We start from the raw sequence: 22,389 nt of genomic DNA, 5'->3' as shown, positions 1-22,389 counted from the left end.
TAGATTCGATACACAATTTTAGACTATTTTCGAAAGACTTTTCGCCCTTGGCGCACACCGATCAGAGTCGCACTACACGTAGGCCCTTGCTCCTGCATTTCGCTCGCTACCAAACACACGCCAACACCATTCCACGGAAGCCTGCAACCACACGTGAACACACGATATCGCACAGTAATACAGAACACTCAGCTGTCACTGACGTTTTTGAGTGTTAACAGCGCCGGCGGACTTTCTGTGTGCCGGACCGGAACTCAAAACACAGGTTAGAGTCTTAGTCTGACATACAGTTTTAATTTGCTAGGAAGTTTCAAAAAAGAGATGTTTGAGTTTAGAGTTGCGTAGTCTACATATTTATCAAGAAACACAGTTGAACGAACTAAATCAGAGGACTTTGCTCAGATTAAAATATTTCCAAGAATGTGGTACGCATGCTGGGAATACCTCTTGTTTATTGTGCAAAGCAGGATACGAAAATGCGGTAAGCAGTATCGTCTAGAGATAGCCTCTTGCAAACAATATTTATTACCTTTATTACAAATGTAAGTCATGTATGTTGACTCTAACATTTAAGAAATCTTCTGAAATTAAGACTTCTGCACTGCCATTCTATGTCCCTTTGTGGTGAAACAAAGTAATCGGTAGATTCATTTTGCAGTTCCTTGGGTGACGGTGGCCATTTGTGTATGTTTAGGGGTTGCGGATACGGAACACAATTTCGGCCCATACGCCTTTGCACCATTCTCACTTTCGACACTGCAATTTTCGTACCGTTAATGAACAAACAAAACTTCTACATGTTTGAGAGAAACGTCTAGCAACTGCCAAGTTTGGCAGCAAGATCTAAGAAATTGTATCCACTAACTTGCGAAGTTTACTTGTGCACTCACCCTTTCCTAATTGGCAACTTTTCGCAGCATATTTATCTACCAGAAATAAGGACTCCAGTGTGAAGCTCGCAATTGACGAGTCAGATTAACCATTAAGCTCATTAAATTTTGTGTGACACGAATGCCTATTCGTGTTTTCTTGCAACCTACCTTCAACCCTTCTGTCATCAGGTTACTATGTATATTGTTTATGCTCTCTCACTTTCGCCAGATTTGATGGTCACAAAACACTGATTATAGTGCGAAATCTAAGTACCGGCGCGTATATATGGCGTGTCACGTAAGACGTAACACCCCTTGTATTTTGTGATCAGTCCCAGATATCGAAACAAGGTTTTCAGCAAATGATAGTATGCTAAGGTGCATGTACTTCTGTGTGTGATGAAGAGTCTTAACTCGTGTATCGATTGAGATATTGAAGCAAGTATGATGTTTATATAATGGTATACTTTTTAATGTTGAGGCTGAAACCTGAAACTCTCCGCAAAAGAATCAAAGAAATGTTCTAAAATTTAAAGGCAAATCGGTCGGAATCGGCTATTGCGTTGGAAACATTGTCGCAGCAGTCTATGTCGTCGTATCAGATCTTTCAACTGTTTACTTGCCGAGTGCCCGAACAGTTCTGGAACTGGATGTGTGTGATGTCCTTAGGTTAGTTAGGTTTAAGTAGTTCTAAGTTCTAGGGGACTAATGACCTCAGCAGTTACGGACCATAGTGCTCAGAGCTATTCGAACCAATTTGTTTACTTGTCTGCACTGCAGAACTAACAGGAACTCTGTAGTCCATCGGCAGGTCATTTCTGCTTCAAAATTCCTTGCACATAAACTGGTACACCAACAAGGAGAAGTTAGACATGCTACTTTGATACAATGAATGGTGGCACGAGACATATTGTCAAGAAACATGGGATCAGCCAGAGGAGTGTCATTCAAATCTTGCATCGACACAGATTCCACCCTTATCATCAACAACTACATCAAACACTCATAGGACGTGACTTCAAAAGCTGTGTTGAACTTTGTTGCTCTGCTCTGTGTTGTTTGGAAGTCGCCACTATGTTTTTTCAGACAAAGCAACGTTTACAAATGACGGTGATGTAAATTTACATAACATGCGCTACTGGGCAGCTGAACATCCTTGCTGGCTTCTTCAGGTACAAGAACAGGAGCAGCAACAACAACAACCATAAAGCATAAACCTATGATGCATTACGGACATTCTGTTCGGTTAATGTTGATTTTAGCTTATACTTTTAAATGTGTGGTTCTGTACTACAGATACAAAAACAATTTGTGGCTGTTTTCACTGGCTTGCTTGTTTCATAACCTTATTTATTCATCCTGTTTCATTAATGGGACAGCTGATATGAGAATTCCCCAATACGTTTTATGATAGGTTTTCGTTGAGTAAAGAGGCAATCCAAAATGTTTGATGTAATTACTCCATATTTTTGTAAAAGGCCTACCTCTTAAACAACACAGACCTCTCCTTTATAACACAGAATCTTATCATTAGAACAGACAGCTCAGATATGGGATGTAAAGCAGACCCATGAACAGGTACAGACTCAGATCGGTGATGACCACCAGTAAACTAAAATTTAAGAGAATCATAAAACAAGAATCATTGTGTAAAGAAATGGCTAGAGAAATGTGGAGGAATAATGATATACTTTTGAAGTTCCCTGAAGCTGTAAATAATGAATACCACAGTCTACAGTTCAATTGACATCCCTAAAAAGGGCAGTCATAGAAATGAGAAGTTCCTTCATAGAATCTACAAGGAAGGAAATATTCAGAAAACTTCAGAAAAAATTGACTGGAAGAAGAGAGAGGATGATAGGACATGTGCTAAGGCAGCAGGGGATAACTTCCATTGCAGTAGAGTGAACTTCAAAGGGTAAATACTATAAGGGAAGACAGAGGCCAAAGAATATCCAAAAAATAATCACTGGCTTTGAGTGTAAGTGGTTCATTGACATGAAGAGGTTGGTGCAGAAGAGGAAGTCATGGTGTGCCATATAGCCAGCCTGAAAACCGAACACCCAGCTGTCGATCACTTCTATTTGAAAATTCATTGCAACAGCATCAGTGACTAGTCCCATTAAAAACAAGTGGTTCGTTGTCCACAAAGCATAAGGATCAGATAAGCTTCTGAAAATGCATTGGACTCATAAAGTTTTAAACTTTGTCAATTCAGATTTGAATCGAAACATAGGAAGCCAGTTCATCAGTTTTCGTACATAGTGAAAGCCTACAGAACTGCTCATTTTTATTCACATGTGTGTACTGCAGTACTCGTAGTTGCAGCTACTATCATGTGACTTGGTGTTTTATGACCGTAGCCATATATGTGTTAAATGAATCTATATTTACGCAGTGTAAAACGTGATGCACATAAGCTGATGTGGAGCATGTGCTTGGAAATGACACAGTATCAAAATTGGCTTCTATAGCCTATGACTGATCGTGTTTTCATTTCTGAATATTTAGAGACTGTGGACAGACACAGAAACAAATTTTTAATGATTAGATCATCACAAATCTCGTGGGAGACTAAAAACTATGGAAGGCTACTAACAGCTACACGTATGAAAAACTGTCTCCACATTTGAGTTCATTGGCTGAAAACTGTCATCTCATACTTCCTTTATATCAAAATGTAGCTGGATCATAAAGTGCTTTTCTTTTTGGCTGTGTGTGTGTGTAGACATACAGTCAGTTTTTTGCAAGAACAATATATATCTCCACTATTACCATACACTCTGCATATATCTTTGCTGATCCCATTGTTCTTGCAAAAAACTGATCGTGTGAGTTAGTTATGCATTACTACCAGGCCATTATCATTCAGTTACATTTCTCTCTGAAAAAGTCACTTGGCTATGAAAGCAAAACAGCCAAACTACAGATTTAATTAATTTTCTGTTTACTGTGATGCCTTTCTTGTTGGTGGAAGATTTGTGACCAATACTAGCACTTTTTTATTTTTTTTTACACCTGTAATTGTTGGTTAGTGTGTGGTGTGGTTGTTTAAACATATCCCTTGGGTATCTAGAGGAAGTTAAAGATTCATATTTAGCATATTACTCTGCACACTGATGTCTGACTAATTTCTTGTAACAGTTAAATAAAATTTTTGCAATCTCCTGCTTGAGAACAAGAGTAAAGAATGTAATTGTAAATTCCCAGTAAGACTAATAATGAAGCACAAGACATGGTAAATGGCAGAAAATGTGATATTTATCACATTTTGAAGAATGTATTTCATCCTTCATAAATATATGTCAGTTGTGTATGAAGTACATCCAAGAATTTTGTAATGTTTGTTTGGTAAACTATTGAGCTACACTTTTCCTTGTCCTTTTCGTTCAATGCCAACCATTTTGTATATGACAAATTTTGTTGAGGCTTTTCTTATTGCAAGTTGTTTCATTTGCTGTCAGATGTCATATAATCGTTTCAGCTATGTGAGATTAATTCTTAGTAAAGTGGTTAATGAAACATTCTGTTAAAACTGTGCATCATTTGAGAACAGTGTATGAATGCAGATAAATTGCTTAAGCTTAAGGTAATGAATAGAAGTATATTGTCTTCCAACATTTAACTTCAAGTCATTTACATAGTGTACAGGAGACTTTTCAAAACACACAAATTTGTTTATAGATTTTCTTAAAATATAATTGATATAATATATTTGCCTGGATACACAATTGATGATCCTTTAAAAATACTTTAATCCTAAGTATTGTTCTCTCCTGCTCAAATTTTCATATGATCCTTCATGAACTCTTTAATTGAATAATAACATTGCAGTACCAGTTTGCCATATAATTTTGCTTTTAGTGATTTTAAATTAAAGTTGGGTAATTCTTATTGATTTACTATGATATAAGTGTTCATACCCAGATAATGTGGTGTTTGAGTATATAGTTTTAAAGGATTGGTGGGCTGCATCAAATTATTTTGATTCATGTAGTGGTAATCATGTTGAAATTGATTTGCCACAAGTAAATCAGGATGACTGTTTACAAAGACAATCAGTTCATAGATGTACAGTGGGGGGACACTTAAGATACTCCGATATTTGAGAAGTGGGCAAAATGATTTTTCTTCAGTTTACATTGTGCATATTTCTAATCATGGTTTTTGGAAGTTTTAATATTTGAGACATGGTTTGAGCTACCCCAAAATATAATTTCATACTGTAATGCTAATTTGACATGGCTATGATATTCAAGATGGTAGCATTGTGTAACATCTTCATTGTGAATGCACGGATATGTAGTTATTTCTGAGATACTGTATATCTGAAGCCCAAGATAAACTTTTATCAACTGGTATTCCTATGAATTTTACGCAACTAGCTTCCTGAAAGACTACATTTTTGTGATGGATCTGAACATCATTTAACTTAGCTTTTTTGTTTTAAACTTTGTTAACTGGATTTAGTTAATTTTGTTTGATTTTAATCTGTTTAGATCAAACCATTTCTCTAATATTTGTAAGATATTTACAACAGCTTGAAGAATTTGGTCAGTAGTATTAGTTTTAATAGTTACAGATGTGTCATCAGGAAATGAAATTGAATGATAGTTAATATTAACCAGTAGATTGTGCATGTAAAACAGAAACGAAATGGGACCTAGGACTGCATACTTCAGAGTATCTGAAAAACAACCTTCTTCTGAGGCTTGACTATTGTGGTTAGTAGTTCCACAGTTATTTTAGGGAATGCTTTAATGACTTTCTTTGATATTCAATCCCTCTGTTCTAATGTTTTACTTCAAACCAGATAGGCCTGAAGAAAAAATAATTTGGTTCTCCACATTTAATGTTTTGACAAAATTGTGTAATAATGACCAGACTTAATATTTTACTGATTATCTTGCAGGCAAAAATGTGTTTGAGAAAGAAGCATCAACTGGAGACATCCATAACGAAAAACTCTGCAATTCTTGACAATGTCCAGCAATTATTATCACGTATAAGAGAAGCTGAATCCGATAGCAAGGTATGAACAATCTTTGTTATACCCATACTTTTGTAAAATATTTTTAAAAATATTCCGAAGGAAACAGATCTCTTCAAGTTAGTTGCAGTAAGACCTCACTGTGGGGTGTTAATTTGTCTTAGATATTTGGAGTGGCTAGCCCCTTCTCAAGAAAGGAAAAAAATTCCACATCATGTAATGCCTGCCATAGAATAATGGACTAGTGTGAGTTGCTTATCTAGAGTAAGACATGGCATTATATAGATTTGACAGAATGGGCAATAATATGGATGAAATTCAAGAAAAACAAAGAGCTGAATCAATGACAGTGATTACATAAAAGAAACAAGTTGAGGATAATATTAAATAAATGAAGGGAACACTAAAGTCAGCATACTGATTGCCAGTAATAAATATATAAATTTAAAAAGAAATTAAATTGACTAGGCAGAGTTAGAAGCACTTCATTACTGTGTCTCTCAGTATTAGTGTCTGTCATGTTTAGTCCCTGACAAATTTCTTCATACTCCAGTTTGATGAAATAACAACAGAGAATACTCATCTGTACTCCGCAAATCACTGTAAAGTATGTAGTAGAGGGCACTTTTCTGTTTGATGCTTTAAAGTTTCTTTCCTTTCTAGTAATTGGGAGGGGGGGGGGGGGGGGGGGAGGAATGACTGTTTCTTAGATTCTGTGAAGTTATTATATTTATTAGTCTAATAGCCATCAAAGTCTGTTGGGGAGTATTATGTGTAGCATGAAGAATAGATGTAGATTCTGTCTGGAATACAAGCCCTTAAAATTTTCTCGGTTCACTTTTATGGGATATTACGTATATTTCTTAAAATGTTTGCCATTTCACATTATGTTTATTTTTTGCAACAAAAAAGTCTCTGATTTGTATATAAGTTCATCATCATTGCCTGTTGGTGAGTAATTTTATGTGTAATAAGGCATTGACTTCAGGTGAGGCACTAGCAGTTGAAACTGTTTGTAGGATATATTTCAGATAAAATTTCACATTATTTTAGTTCTGGTGTTATAATGTTGACAATATTTACCGCATGTAAGCCTTCAAAGTGTGTGAAATTTTTATGCGTTTATTTCAAAGGTCTGAGCAGTTGTTCTTTATATCTCAACAATTACCTCTTTTGCCATAGCAAAGCAGAATTCTGTCATACTGGTCACACTAAGAGTACCTCATTTGGACGTATGCTGTTACTGCTGTAGAATCTTCAGCTATTTTGAGCACAATTTTATATTTGATTTAATTCACTGCATATACACAATGATGTACAGTGTACGTTATTTGGATCATGTTGCCTTCAGCTGACCATCATTATACCTCAGTACTCTATAGTAAAAACTGAAGGTTTTAAGTTGAAGCAAACTTTTCAAGCATTTGTATTATTGTATCTTTGTTGTAGATATGCTGCACTTACTTGTTCCTAACTCTGTATCATTAATTATAAAGGTGTTGGAGTCATACAAGATAGGATTGACTGCTTTGAAAATGAGATTCAAGGAATCTGGTCTATCAGAAGACAATGTGGCGGACACAATGTCTGAGATTGAAGAGGTATGTATTTTATATTGCTCAATCAGAGATGCTTTTTCTTTTAAGAATGTGAGTATAATATCTCTCGACTTTCATGGACTGGTCATGCTTTCAGATATAGCATTCACATATTTTGTATTACTAAACTCTAAGTGAAATGATGACACCAGATTGTGCAGCTTTATGACCTTCAAAAGTTAATAGGTTTTGTAAATAGCAAATGAAAAAAAATTTTTTTTGGTAACCTTGTAGCAGAGTAGACTTTAATATACTTTCCTTCAGTTTTATGAATGAAGTCCTTGGGTGGAGGAGGAGATGAATAATTCAAGACAAAAAAAGTAAATTTCGTAGGCATTCCTGATTGAGTAGCTCCTAGTGACAGTTCAGTCAGACAGCTGACTCTTTTCTTTACCTCTTCCTCCACTGCCCATGTACACTATGACATTTTCTTAACAAACAAGAAGTCTAACTGTTCATTGTCAAGGTCTGTTAGGAGTATATGTAAAATGCAGTGCAGTATTTGATTTGTTAATGGGAAGAAAGTGAAAAAGGCGCGTTTGCCCAGTACAACAGAACTATTTCATCTTCTCCCCACTTAATATCTTTCTTGATATTTAAAACTCTTTAAGTTGACATATTTTTTCAATATTTCTTTTTGCTGTTGTAGAACTCAAATGCAAGTCCTTGCCCAGTCAGTGAAAGTAGATGAAAGCTGAGGATTATTTAAGAATATTTAGGTATATATAATAATACTCTGTAAATATTCTTCCCTAGGAGTTTCCCAAGAGAAAGAAAATCATAAATCAGTAGCACATTGCAGCTTTGATATTGATTCATGGACAAGGCCATTTTATTATTGCACATTGTACCGCTCTTGTCCTAATTGTGTGCTCCACTTTCATTCTTGGTGTTTAATTGTGTATCATTATGGTGTAGAACATCAACACTAGGACAAATACTGAATTCAGACAGACAGCATTAAAGAAAATTCCCCCCTGCGGGTTCGGGGGTAAGAATAGGCCCGCGGTATTCCTGCCTGTCGTAAGAGATAACTAAAAGGAGTCTCAAACATTTCGGCCTTAATGTTATGGTCCCCTAAGGGGTTTGACCACTATCTTTCAAAATTTTCTGTTAGTGCGTACCATTTGGGGAAGGACGCCTTACGTGGTGTATTGTGTATCCATCTTGCCCTAAGATTGGCCTACCCGATATTGTCATGGAGTTGGACTTCCATCGAGCTTCCGGCCACATCTGCTGCAGTGTGTTCCTGGTAGCGTACATTCCCTCCATAGTGCACTTCCATCTTTGCCCTCGTTATGTACATGGATATTTTGACACCCGACAGCCAGCACGGTAGCCAGTCCATTGTGGTGGGGTTGTTATGTACCCTCTTGGTGGTAGCCCCCTTACTACACAGGGATCACACTGCTGTTGCCTGAGCTGCTACCTCCCCACGTATGCCGAGGAGTGGATGCCTATCCCTCTGGGGCATCAGGACTCCCGGCAAAGGCCATCCTGCCAGGTGGTCTTTGCTGCGGCTGGGTGGCGCCCGTGGGGAGAGCTCCTGGTCGGAGTGGGTGGCAGCAGGGCGGATGACCTGCAATGAAGCGTGGTACATCATCTCTCGCTGGTGGGCCTCCACCAGCAGTCTCTAAGCGATCAAGGTCTAACCTCAATGGGAAGAAATTTGATCAGAGATTGTTTCCCTCCCTGGCCACTCCATGGGAGGAACGTATGGCTAAAGAAGGCAGTGGAGATTATTCACCCCGGTACCTCGTGTGTACGCGAGTTGATGGGGAATCATTTATGTCGACCAAGCCCCAGTTTTTTGTGGAGCATTTAGAGGACAAGTTCGGGGAGGTAGAGGGCTTGTCCAAAATGCGCTCTGGGCCGGTTCTCATCAAAACAGCATCCTCTGCCCAGTCAAGGAAGTTGCTCACTTGTGACAAGTTGGGGGATGTTTCTGTCACCATCACTCCCCATAAAAGTCTAAACATTGTCCAGGGTATTATATTCCACAGGGATCTTCTACTGCAGTCCGACGATGAACTATGCGTCAATCTAGAACGACGGGGTGTTCACTTTGTCCGGCGCGTCCATCACAGTCTGAGGGATAATCAGGTAGCCACCGATGGCTTCATCTTGGCCTTCGAGGGTGATGTTTTGCCCGAAAAGGTCAAGGTGATGGTTTACCGCTGTGATGTGAAGCCATATATCCCTCCTCCGATGTGGTGTTTTAAATGCTGGAAGTTTGGGCACATGTCATCCCGCTGTACTTCTGGCATCACATGTCGAGATTGTGGACATCCTTCGCATCCCAATACTCCATGTGTTCCGCCTCCCATCTGTGTTAACTGCGGAGAACACCATTCCCCCTGCTCGCCGGACTGTAGGATCTTCCAGAAAGAACGGAAGATAATAGAATATAAAACCCTGGACCGCCTGACCTACTCAGAGGCTAGGCGGAAATATAAGAGGCTCCATCCTGTGCCAATGACGTCAACGTACGCCGCTGCTGCAACGACGGTTCTTCCCTCTCCTTGTCATCCCGTACGGTTGGTTCTCTGATTGGTCAGAATCCAAAAGCCCCCTTGGTTGTGGGGGGCACTTCACACCCTGTTGCTCCTGTTCCATCTTCTTCAGGAGCAACACCCTCCCAACCATCGGGGACATCAGCTCCCCCTTCCCAGCCGGAGAAGAGTAAGACTTCTTCGGCTACTCTCGCCAGGAAGGGGTCCCTTGGGGACCTCCCTTCCCAAGGTCCGACCAGTGGAAAAGCGGACACCCGCAAGTGGCTAAAACAACCACCAGTCCCTGGTCGTCGGGCCTCGTGGTCGTCGTCCGTCCCTGAGACTGACCCAGTGAAGCCCGTGAAGCCTGAACCATCGAAGGCACAGCGAGAGAAACAGAAGAAGAAGAAAGTCCCCAAGGCTAACGACATTGCGGTGGCACCTGTCCCACCGCTTCCTACAAGCTCTGTGTCTGAGGACGAGGTGGAGATTCTGGCGTCCGCTGAGGACCTCTATCTTGCCGGTCACTCAGACGCCGTGGAAAGAACTGTCACAGATGCTCAATCAGAGGCAGCAAGTGACCCAGCGGCATAATCTGCCTTCTCAGTACTGTCACGCCTTTCTCAGCCATGGACAACACCATCCTCCAGTGGAACTGCAGCGGTTTCTTCCACCATCTAGCTGAGCTCCGCCAACTTATCAGCCTACACCATTTCCTCTGCATTGCTCTGCAGGAAACTTGGTTTCCGACAATGCGAACCCCCGCTCTCCGTGGCAATCGGGGTTATTATAACAACCGGGCAGCTTATGAAAGGGTGTCTTGGCTTCTGCATATATGTCTTGAACTCTCTTCACAGCGAGTCTGTACGTCTCCAAACTCCTTTAGAGGCTGTCGCTGTTCGGGTGTGGACGCCACAGGCTGTTACTGTCTGCAGTCTTTACCTTCCACCAGATGGTGATGTCGCGCAGCATGTCCTGGCTGCTCTGATATCCCAATTGCCGCCACCTTTCCTGTTACTGGGCGACTTTAATGCCCATAACCATCTGTGGGGTGGGTCAGTGGCAACAGGTCGAGGCGCCATCGTTGAGCATTTATTGGCGCAGCTCGATCTTAAATGATGGTGCCTTCACACACTTCAGTGTGGCGCATGGCACATACTCCGCCATTGACCTTTCCATCTGTAGTCCTAGCCTCTTACTGTCTGTCCAATGGAGAGTGCATAACGACCTGTGTGGTAGTTACCACTTTCTGATCTTTCTGTCACTGCCACAGTGTCAATCTTCTGGGCGCCCTAGCAGATGGGCTCTGAATAAGGCTGACTGGGACTTGTTCTCCTCCACTGCCACTACTGCGCCTCTTTCTAACGGTGACATTGGTGCAGTGGTTCAGTCGGTCACCACCGGCATCATTACTGCCGCCGAATCTGCCATTCCCCGTTCTTCTGGGTTCCCTCGGCGGCGGACTGTGCCTTGGTGGTCGCCTGAGATCGCTGCAGTGATTAAAGCTTGCCGGCGGGCGCTCGAGCGTCACAAGCGACATCCGTCAATTGAACACCTTATCGCCTTCAAATGGCTGCGTGCGCGAGCCTGCTGCATTATCTGCCAATGCAAGCAGGAGTGCTGGGAGCGGTATGTGTCCACCATTGGCCTCCATGTCACTCCATCGCAGGTCTGGGCCAAGATTCGCCACCTCTATGGCTATTGGACCCGTGTCAGTGGCAGAGCACTTTGCTCTGAATTCCACTTCTGCCAACTACCCCTTGGGCTTCCACTCCATTAAAGAGCGGATAGAATGTCAGAGTCTTTCTTTTCGCACCCACCATCCTGAATTGTACAATGTTCCATTTAGTGAGTGGGAATTTCGTAGTGCCCTCGCCGCTTGTCCTGATACCGCTCCTGTGTCAGATAGAATCCACTCTCAGATGCTGAAACACCTTTCAGTGGACTGCCAGCGACGCCTCCTCGACCTTTACAACCGCATTTGGGTCGAGGGTGAGTTTCTGTCGCAATGGCGGGAAAGTCTTGTTGTTCCCATTCTGAAACCGGGGAAGAACCCTTTAGAGGTGGACAGCTACCGTCCCATTAGCCTCACCAACGTTCTTTCCAAGTTGCTTGAATGTATGGTGGGCCGGCACTTGAATTGGGTACTGGAGTCTTGGGGCCTTCTGGCTCCGTCTCAGGGGAGGTTCCGTAAAGGCCGCTCCGCCACCGACAATCTGCTGAACCTGGAGTCGGCCATCCGTACTGCTTTTGCCCGCCGTCAGCATCTGGTCGCTGTCTTTTTCGACATGGCGTCATCACATCCTTTCTATGCTTCATGGATGGGGTCTTCGGGGCCCTCTGCTGATCTATATCTGCAATTTTCTGTCGTATCGTACCTTCCACGTGCACGTCGCGGCCTCATATAGTTCCTCCCAAGTCCAGGAGAACGGTGTGCCGCAGGGTTCTGTTCTAAGTGTCTGTCTGTTTTTAATAGCCATTAACGGGCTCGCTGCGGCCGTGGGAAATTCTATCTCTGCTTCCCCGTATGCTGCCGACTTCTGCCTTTACTACAGCTCTATTGGCACAATCCGCAAGGCGCAGTCTTGGGCTGTAGTGCATGGTTTTCAGTTTTCTGCAGCCAAGACCTGCGTTATGCATTTCTGCCGGCGACGCACTCTTCACCCGGAGCCGCGGCTTTATTTTGACGACGAGCTTCTTCCAGTGGTAGAGTCACATAGGTTTTTGTGGGTGGTTTTTGATGCCCGGTTGACTTGGCTGCCTCATATTCGGCAGCTTAAACAGGCGTGTTGGCGGCATCTAAATGCTATGCAATGCCTGAGCCACACCGGGTGGGGCGCCGACCGATCTACACTCCTACGGCTTTACCAGGCGTTAGTCCAGTCCCGTCTGGACTATGGGAGTCTGGCTTATGGCTCAGCATCCCCATCTGCATTGCGGGTGCTGGACCCAATCCTCCACAGCAGGATACGCCTTGCCACTGGTGCCATCCGAACCAGCTCTGTGGGCAGCATACTTGTGGAGGCAGGTGTCCCTCCACTGCGGTTACGATGCCAACAATTACTGGCTGCTTATGCTGCCCATGTTTTTAGCTTGCCCGGGCATCCAAATTATCGTGTCCATCTGCCAGAACGTTGGCCCCGGTCGGGTTGTCCGATTGCCATACGTGTCAAACAGCTTCTCTACGGGCTTGGGTATTTCCCTGTTCCACCTCCTTTCCGGGCCCCTCTGCGTACACCCCCGTGGTGTGTGCCTCGCCCTTGCCTTCGGCTCGACTTGGCACAGGGCTCGAAGGACTCAGTCCCTCTGGAGGCCTTCTGCCGCCGCTTTTATTCCATCCTGGCGTTGTCTACACTGACGGTTCAATGGTTGCTGGTCGTGTCGGTTATGCACTAACTCTAGGGGACCATTCTGAAGAACGTTCGTTGCCGGCTGGCTGCAGTGTTTACACTGCTGGGCTGGTCGCCATCTTTTGTGCCCTAGTGTATATCCGCTCCTGCTCAGGTGAGTCCTTTGTTATCTGTAGCGATTCCCTGAGCGGTTTACGAGCTCTCGACCAGTGTTTCCCTCATTCTCGTCTGGTGATGGCTATCCAAGAGTCCCTGCATACTCTCGCCCATGGCGGCAGGTCTGTGGTCTTTGTTTGGACCCCAGGCCATGTTGGTATACCCCCGGCAGTGAAACTGTTGACCGCCTGGCGAAAGAGGTCACCACTGCACCATCTCTGGAGATTGGCCTCCCAGCGACTGATTTGCAGGCAGTCTTACGCCGCAAAGTTCTCTCGTTTTGGGATGCTGAATGGTGCGGTCTGACCACCCCTAACAAACTCCGTGCCATCAAGGACACGACGACTGTGTAGCACTCCTCCGTGCGAGTCTCTCGCAAGGAGTCTGTCGTCCTCTGCCGACCGCGCATTGGGCACACACGGATGACCCACGGCCACTTATTGCGCCGTGTGGACCCCCATCTATGCCGCTGCGGCTTGGCATTGACAGTGGCCCACGTTTTGTTGGACTGTCCACTTTTATCTGTGCTCAGGCAGACGTTTGCGCTGCTTGACACGCTCTATCCTTTTATCCTTTAATCTGAGTGTTTGTTTTATAGTGTTGATTCTGGCTTTTAGCCTCTGATTTTAAACTGAGTTTTTAATATGTTCTTGGTGGTCGGCTTTTCCTTTTTTTCCTCCATGGTCGGCCAACCACCGTCACACTGTGTGTTTTAATTTGTTTTGTCTGGTCTCTGTCAGGTATTTCATGTCCTGTTTCGTCTGCTGTCTTTCCTGTTGTTCGTGTTTTGTTTACCTTGGGTGGTTTTAGTTTTTTTTTGAAAAAGGGACCGATGACCATGGTAGGCTGGTCCCTTTAATCCCACAAACCAACCAACCAACCAAAGAAAATTCACCTAATAATAATAGAGAGAGGTGAAATCAGCTTCCTTGATCAGAATATTAGGGGAGTAAAAAATGAAGTAAATGAGTTGTTGATTTGTTTTCAAGTTCATTGTGTTGGAAAGAAATTGATGTCATTTGTCCATCTGAATTATATAACTGCATTGATAGAAAGGCATGTTGTAAGTGAGCTGCATATTCATACAGAGCAAGTGTGGACAAACGAGGAACCACACATTCATAAAAAGGGTGTTAATATAAAAATTTAGAAATAATTTCATTCCATATAGATCAGTATGTCGGAGCACATGCTTGTGAATTTATATTGGGAAATGTAAGGGAAGAATATTTAGTGGTTCATGGTGTGGGTTCCTGTTGTCATGTCCTAGTTCATGAACCATGGGCAACATATGAGTGGCCAAGTAAGTGGTCCTGACAGTCAGGATACCAGTTACTTTGGAATAAGGCTGGGCATCTCGGACATATTCTGAGTCGTGGTCACCTTTGTGCTCAGATGGCAAAGACTATCAAATCCACCGGTTAGTCCCTCAACCGTTAGGGGTAAAAGCCAATGGGACCCGGGGCAAGTAAGGCTAGCAACCTGCTTCCCTGGTACTTTAAATATGATGCTGGCAACAATCAGAGCAAAATGCCTCGGACATTTCGAGGTGACGGAGCCCCACCTCCAATTGACAAACCAGGGACTCCTAAGATAAGACTCGGCAAACGAATGGTAACGAGGTGGGGAGCTATTCATATCAATGGGGGCTACTCTGGGAAGAAGGTAGAGTTGGCAGAGGCTGCAAGTAATATGGGGTTGGACGTTTTAGCTGTTAGTGACATTCGGGTAAGGGGTGAGAAAGAAGAGGAAGTGGGAGAATACAAGATCTACCTGTCAGGAGTCAAAGCAGGAATAGCACAATGGGGTGTAGGGCTTTACATCAGGAAAGAAATGGAATCCAGTGTAGTTCCAGTAAGATATGTAAACGAATGACTGATGTGGATAGATTCGACAGTGACTAACAAGAAAATTAGGATTGTGTCAGTATATTCGCATTGTGAAGGGACAGATCAAGATAAGATGGATAGTTGTTATGACACACTCAGTGACATAGTTGTTAGAGTAAAGGACAAGGACAGTGTTCTGCTAGTGGGTGATTTTAATGCCAGGATTGTAAATCGAACAGATGGGTATGAAAAGGTTATTTTTAAATTTGGAGAGGATATGGAGGCTAACAGGAACGGGAAACAACTCTTGGATTTCTGTGCCAGTATGGGCTTAGTAATCACAAACTCCTTTTTTAAACATAAGAACATTCACCGGTATACTTGGGAAGGCAGGGGAACCAGATCTGTCACTGACTATACAATAACAGATCAGGAATTCTGGAAGGCTGTGAGGGACACACGTGTATTCAGGGGATTCTTTGATGACACTGATCACTATTTAATCTTCAGTGAAATTGGTATTGTGAGGCCAAAAGTGCAGTAGGTCAGGTCCATATGTAGGAGGATAAGAGTGGAGAAACTTCAGGATAAGGAAATCAGGCACAAGTACATAACAGTGATATTAGAAAGGTACGAGTTAGTTGAATGTAGTCAATTACAGTCATTGGAAAAGGAATGGACAAGGTACAGGGACACAGTACTAGAAGTGGCTAAAGAATGTCTTGGAACAGTAGTGTGTAAAAGTAGGATGAAGCAAACAGCTTGGTGGAATGACACAGTCAAGGCATCCTGTAAAGGGAAAAAAATGGCATATCAAAAATGGCTTCATACTAGAACTCAGGTAGACAGAGAAAGGTATGTTGAAAAGAAACAAAGCCAAACAGATAATTGCAGCATCCAAGAAGAAAACTTTGGAAACAGGTTGGAGATTTTGGGTCAAGCTGCTGGAAAACCATTCTGGAGTGTAATTAGCAGTCTTCGAAAGAGAGGTAAGAAGGAAATGACAAGTATTATGGACAGGTCAGGAAAACTGCTGGTGAATCGTGTTGATGCCTTGGGCAGATGGAGGGAATATTTTGAAGAGTTACTCAATGTAGGTGAAAATACAATGAGTAATGTTTCAGATTTCGATGTACAATGGGATAGGATTGATGATGGAAATAGGATCACATTTGAGGAACTGTAGAAAATGGTCAATATATTGCAGTGCAATAAAGGGGCTGGGGTGGATGAAACTAAGTCGGAACTCATCAAATACAGTGGAATGTCAGGTCTTAAATGGCTACACAGGATAATTTAAATGGCCTGGGAGTCGGGACAGGTTCCATCAGACTGGACAAAAGCAGCAATTACACCAATCTTTAAACATGGAAACAGAAAAGATTGTAACAACTACAGAGGTATCTCTCTAATTAGCGTTGTGGGTAAAATCTTCTCAGGTATTGTTGAAAGGAAAGTGTGAGTGTTAGTTGAGGACAAATTGGATGAAAATCAGTGTGGGTTTAGGCCTCTTAGAGGTAGTCAGGCCTAGATCTTTAGCTTACGGCAAATAATGGAGAAGTGTTACGAGTGGAACAGGGAACTGTATCTATGCTTTGTAGATCTAGAAAAGGCATATGACCGGGTTCCTAGAAGGAAGTTATTGTCTGTTCTATGAGATTATGGAATAGGAGGCAAACTTTTGCAAGCAATTAAAGGTCTTTACATAAATAGTCAGGCAGCAGTTAGAGTTGACGGTAAATTGAATTCATGGTTCGGCGTAATTTCAGGGGTCAGACAAGGCTGCAACCTGTCTCCACTGTTGTTCATATTATTTATTGATCATATGTTGAAAACAATAAACTGGCTGGGTGAGATTAAGATATGTGAACACAAAGTAAGCAGTCTCGCATATGCGATGTCTTAGTTGTGATGGCAGATTCGATTGAAAGTTTGCAAAGTAACATTTCAGAGCTAGATCAGAAATGTAAGGGCTATGGTATGAAGATTAACATCTCCAAAACGAAAGTAATGGCAGTGGGAAAGAAATATTCACGGATTGAGTGCCAAATAGGAGGAACAAAGTTAGAACAGGTGGACGGTTTCAAGTACTTAGGATGCATATTCTCACAGGATGGCAACATAGTGAAAGAACTGGAAGCGAGGTGTAGCAAAGCTAATGCAGTGAGCGCTCAGCTACGATCTACTCTCTTCAGCAAGAATGAAGTCAGCACCAAGACTAAGTTATCTGTGCACCGTTCAATCTTTCGACTAACTTTGTTGTATGGGAGCGAAAGCTGGGTGGATTCAGGTTACCTTATCAATAAGGTTGAGGTTACGGATATGAAAGTAGCTAGGATGATTGCAAGTACTAGTAGATGGGAACAATGGCAGAAGGGTATCCACAATGAGGAAATCAAAGAAAAACTGGGAATGAACTCTATAGATGCAGCAGTCAGGGCGAACAGGCTTAGATGGTGGGGTCATGTTACATGCATGGGAGAAGCAAGGTTATTCAAGAGACTCGTGGTTTCAGCAGTAGAGGGTAGAAGGAGTCGGGGCAGACCAAGGAGAAGGTACTTGGATTCGGTTAAGAATGATTTTGAAGTAATCAGCTTAACATCAGAAGAGGCATCAATGTTAGCACTGAATAGGGGATCATGGAGGAATTTTATAAGAGGGTCTATGCTCCAGACTGAATGCTGAAAGGCATAATCAGTCGTAAATGATGATGATGAAATCTAATGTGTGTGATTTTGCAGTAAACTCATCTCCATTGGATAAAGAGGAAATTTTCATGAAAAATTTTGGTTAATTGTACTTTCTGTCAGAAGGAAGGGACTGTTAATTTCAAGTGTAAATTAAGCTGTTTAGAGGTGCTTTCATCCATTTATAATTTGATATCAGTCATTTCCATACCTGATCTGCTTAAAAATCTGCTAATTCAACAAGCAGTAGTTAAAGAAACATCTGCCTACCCGATGTTAAATGGGCTTTTGGTTGAATATGTAGTCATATTAGACACACAAACTCTGCATACAGTTTGGAAAACTCTAATACAGTGAGGCTAATTAATGACAAAACTACGAAAGATTTTAAACAAAGATTAAGAAATATTGACTGGGCCGAAGTATACAATAAACCTAATGCCAACTCTAAATTCAGCATATTTGTTAATGAATTCATATCTGTTGTTAAAGTGATTTTCCTGAAAAGAGAATTAAATATAATAATGGCATGTCATTAAAGAAACCTTGGATGCCCAGTGGATATCAGAGCCTCTTCTGAATGCAAACGGATTTGTACAAAATAGTCAGAACACATAATGACCCAGAAATGTGCTCTTATTGTAAACAGTACTTTAATATATTATGAAAAGCTGTAGAAAATTCCAGGAGGTATGCACGTCTTGTCAGAAACTGTCAGCTCACATAATAAAATCAAATCGGTAAGGAATATTGTTTAAGGAGAGACAGGGAAAGACACCATAGATGATGACACTATTACTATTAAAGAGAGTGTGGACATCATAAAAGACAGTTCATGTGTAGCAGATATTTTAATAATTAATTTTAAAAAGTGGGAGGTGACAAAATAGGTGCAAAGAGAAAGCAAAGTAGTACACAGAAGCAGCAATACAGAGAACATTAGGTAATAAAAATTAATCTTATATTCCCATCTAAAATAAAGGAGGTCATCATGACACCAAAAAGTTAAAGTTCATATAAAGGGTGACTCTACAGATGTCAGTAATTACCATCCAAAGCCACTCCTTACACCATTTTCTAAAATTTTCTAGAAGGCATGTATTTACACATTTGCTGAGCATATAATAACATCCTTAAATGATAAATTTCCTTATCTCGGTCTTCTGTGACTTAGCGAAACCATTTCCTTGTGTCAGTCACAATATTACATTAGAGAAGTTAAGTTTTTATTGAATACACAGTTCAGCAAATTTCTGGTTTACTTTTTATTTTAGAAAATAGATGCAGAAAATCACCTTAGGCTGTTCAAATAATACAAAGAGGAATTGCACATTATTTATATGTTGAGAAATTACAGTGCGAGTCCCACGGGCTTCAGTCATTAGCCAACTAATATTCTTGATTTATATTAATGACCTGCCATTTTATTTGATTTATGAAACGGAATTAGTCATGTTTGCAGATTATACAAGCATTTTTGTGAAGACGAGCAATGAAGCATCAAGACAGAAAATAGTAAATGATGTTTTTATGAAAGTAACTGACTGGTTTTGCACAAATGGTATAGGTCTAAACAGAAAAATTCAGTTTATCTACTTTTGCACCTTAGAAAATATTCCTCTTCCTGTTAACCTAGTTCCTGGCTGCAGTATACCATGGCTACGTGCGCACTTCTAATATCCATTCGTATTTTACTAGGCAGATCATTTGATTCTTTCTCCAAAGCAGTAATTTCATTACCCTCTATGTTAATTGTAGACATTAACTCCTCTGCAAATGCTTCTGCTTGTGATTTAATCACTGCCAACTCAGTAGTTGTAACCTCTAACTTTGAGTAGATACTTTCTTCTAACTTCTTAAGAGTAGCATCCCCTTGAGCCTTAATGGTAACTCCCAGTTCAGTTTTAAGAGGTTCCTGTGAGCATCTGAACATGCCTTATAATTTCTTGTTAAATGCTTTATTGTTCTCCTCAATAGCTTTACTGTTCTGTTCCACAAATGACTTAAAGCTTTCCAGTGCCTCAGCTGCTATTTTTTGAGCCCACAGAGGCATACACTACTAAATAAATGCCCAACTAATTAGCTAAACTAGGTGTTCACTGAGTTTCTTCTCTCACATACGTTGGTAACTAATCCTGTAAGCTCTGGTACATACCACAATAGACCAAAAGAAAAGTGCTGAATCACAGCTCACCCTATGCTTAGAACAGCAAACTTGGGATGCTGCTGTCGACTGCACAGATGAAGTTAGTGTGTCATGTTGAGAAGTTGTGGCAGGCAGCTGTTGTGCTGGCGATGAGCAGCTGATGTGATGTGGCATAAAAACTTGCACCACCGTAGGCGGTGTGTCGAGTTGAACTGCAGTCGTGCAATCAACCTGTTGCTATCCCCGTGCTACTCTTCTTCACCAGACCCATCACAAACTCGTCTGTGTTGTAACTGATACATACATGCATGTCGTTTGAATGAGTTATAAATACTCACAACAGTTGTCTGGTTGTGAAAATTTCTTCTTATTATCTACAGTGTTACTAACTCGTTTTTGGTAGATAGCTTTTTGGGAGTGCTCCCTCATATAATTTACAATAATTTCCAGTGTTGATTCTTGAGTTGCCTGGTAACAAAGTGTTTCTTCCAAATAATTCCAAAAACTTTACCGAAACCCTTCTTTCCAGAACCAGAGTTTTCTCATGCCAAATTCTGTGTGTGTGTGTGTGTGTGTGTGTGTGTGTGTGTGTGTGTGTGTGTTTTACATCAATCAGTACATCCAACCACATAAAACTTGACTTACGATCTAAGATTTACATCTTCATTAATCTTGAGGATTTACATTGTAATATGTCTGTTTTCTCTGAGGTGTTCTCAACACCTTCAAGGGAAGAGCTTCGCTTTCAAAATGTCAGTTAATTCAGCCTTATGGGGTCATAGAAACCTCCTCACGGAGTTCATGTTCTGCTGCTTACAATGAAGGAGAATCAGCAGAGTGGCTGAACCTTCACACTCAGATCCATGCCCCTATAACTTCTCTATGCACCATTAATTGATGTTTAATATCAATGTTGTAGTGTTGAGGTAACTTTGTAAATGTCTTGCTACAATGCACTGCAATACATAGTGTGTCACCACTGAGTGAGGATTTCACAAGGGCTTAGACGAAATAAGGGGTAAAACATTGTCATTTCTTTCAGTTATTAACAAGTCCCTTGCTTGTTAATGGTGTTTGCTTGATAAAGTGCACTTTATTTTTGTGAGTGTATTGCGCCGAGTTCTTGTGAGTAGCAGCAGCATTTTCTGTAGTCTGGATACAGAACAATATGAATTAGGTGCATTGTTTATTGGACAAAAATTTGAAACACAAGGTTAGAGCCAAAGTGCAGATAGAACTGTCAAAAACACGTACTTTGAGATATGATTGAAGCGGACAAAAACAGTCATTAGGACTCCACATCGATTGAAAATTTGACCATATTTGTAACAGGTTCATAACTTTCACCAGTATAGAAATCATGAGCTTTGTTAGGGTTGTTCTATGTTTATTTGTCTCCGACTGGTGTCCAGACCAGATGTAAAGAGCTGGAAATTTCTGCAGAGCTATAAGAACATAATATTTCTTCATTATATACTAATTTGGCAAAGTCTGCAAATTAACGCATTACTAAACTAACAGCAATTCAGTTTTGTGAAAGATAGCAGTGATAGATTTAGGGAGAGCAGGAATTTGTTTTAGAAATTTGTGAACAGAGCTTCTTCTGTCTTCAGTGTATTAACTTTGCCACCATACAACTTGTCTTAGTCTTCACAGTAGAAAGTGTTTCCAGTGTCAGACTGTAAGGGAGGAGAGATGGTGGTATACAGTCCAAACCACCAGACTGTGCACTAGTGTTCCACGTCTTTCTACAGCATATAATGAACTGAAAAATTTACATTCTACTAATGCTGATTAATTTGTTGAATGGAGCGTAAAACTCGTTGAATGGTGCAAAAATCTCAGATATTGACTTGATACTTTTTAAGTGAAATAAGCTGTGTAACAACATTACATATTGCTTATTTTGTCCTTCTATTTGCACCACAATACATAACAATACAATCAAAATGGTGAAACATACATTCATTAGAGCCAGCCCCATTACACATAATGGAGGACAGTTGCTTTAATTTTCAGTCGTTAAAGATTCCAAACTTGTGAAATTTCCTGCAAGATTAAATCGGTATTATTGACCTGGATTGAACATAAGCCATTGCATTTAATGAACAATTCTTACTTACTGAGCTATCCATGTATAACTCTTGCTGCCACCTCACAGCTTCAGTTTTTGGTTACCAACCTTCTACTTTCTAAATTCGACAATGATTTTAGTGCATCTCTAAGAGAAAAGACAGGAAGAAAAAGTACATAGTAATATCCTAAGAGT

The 22,389-nt window shown here is 41.3% G+C and overlaps 1 protein-coding gene across 1 annotated transcript in view; it reads left to right on the top strand.

The window, feature by feature from the left end:
* Positions 1 to 22,389, top strand: part of LOC126357140 (charged multivesicular body protein 7) — a 215,638-nt gene that overhangs the window by 154,644 nt on the left and 38,605 nt on the right. The window contains exons 4-5 of the mRNA XM_050007427.1: positions 5,785 to 5,904; positions 7,359 to 7,463. Coding sequence (XP_049863384.1) covers positions 5,785 to 5,904; positions 7,359 to 7,463 — 225 coding nt within the window. The remainder of the gene's footprint in view (positions 1 to 5,784; positions 5,905 to 7,358; positions 7,464 to 22,389) is intronic.

Source organism: Schistocerca gregaria, chromosome 1 (assembly GCF_023897955.1).
Source record: "Schistocerca gregaria isolate iqSchGreg1 chromosome 1, iqSchGreg1.2, whole genome shotgun sequence".
Classification (NCBI taxonomy): Eukaryota; Metazoa; Arthropoda; class Insecta; order Orthoptera; family Acrididae; genus Schistocerca; species Schistocerca gregaria.
Note: the sequence above shows the minus strand (reverse complement) of the source record. Positions and strands in the feature narration are given on the sequence as shown.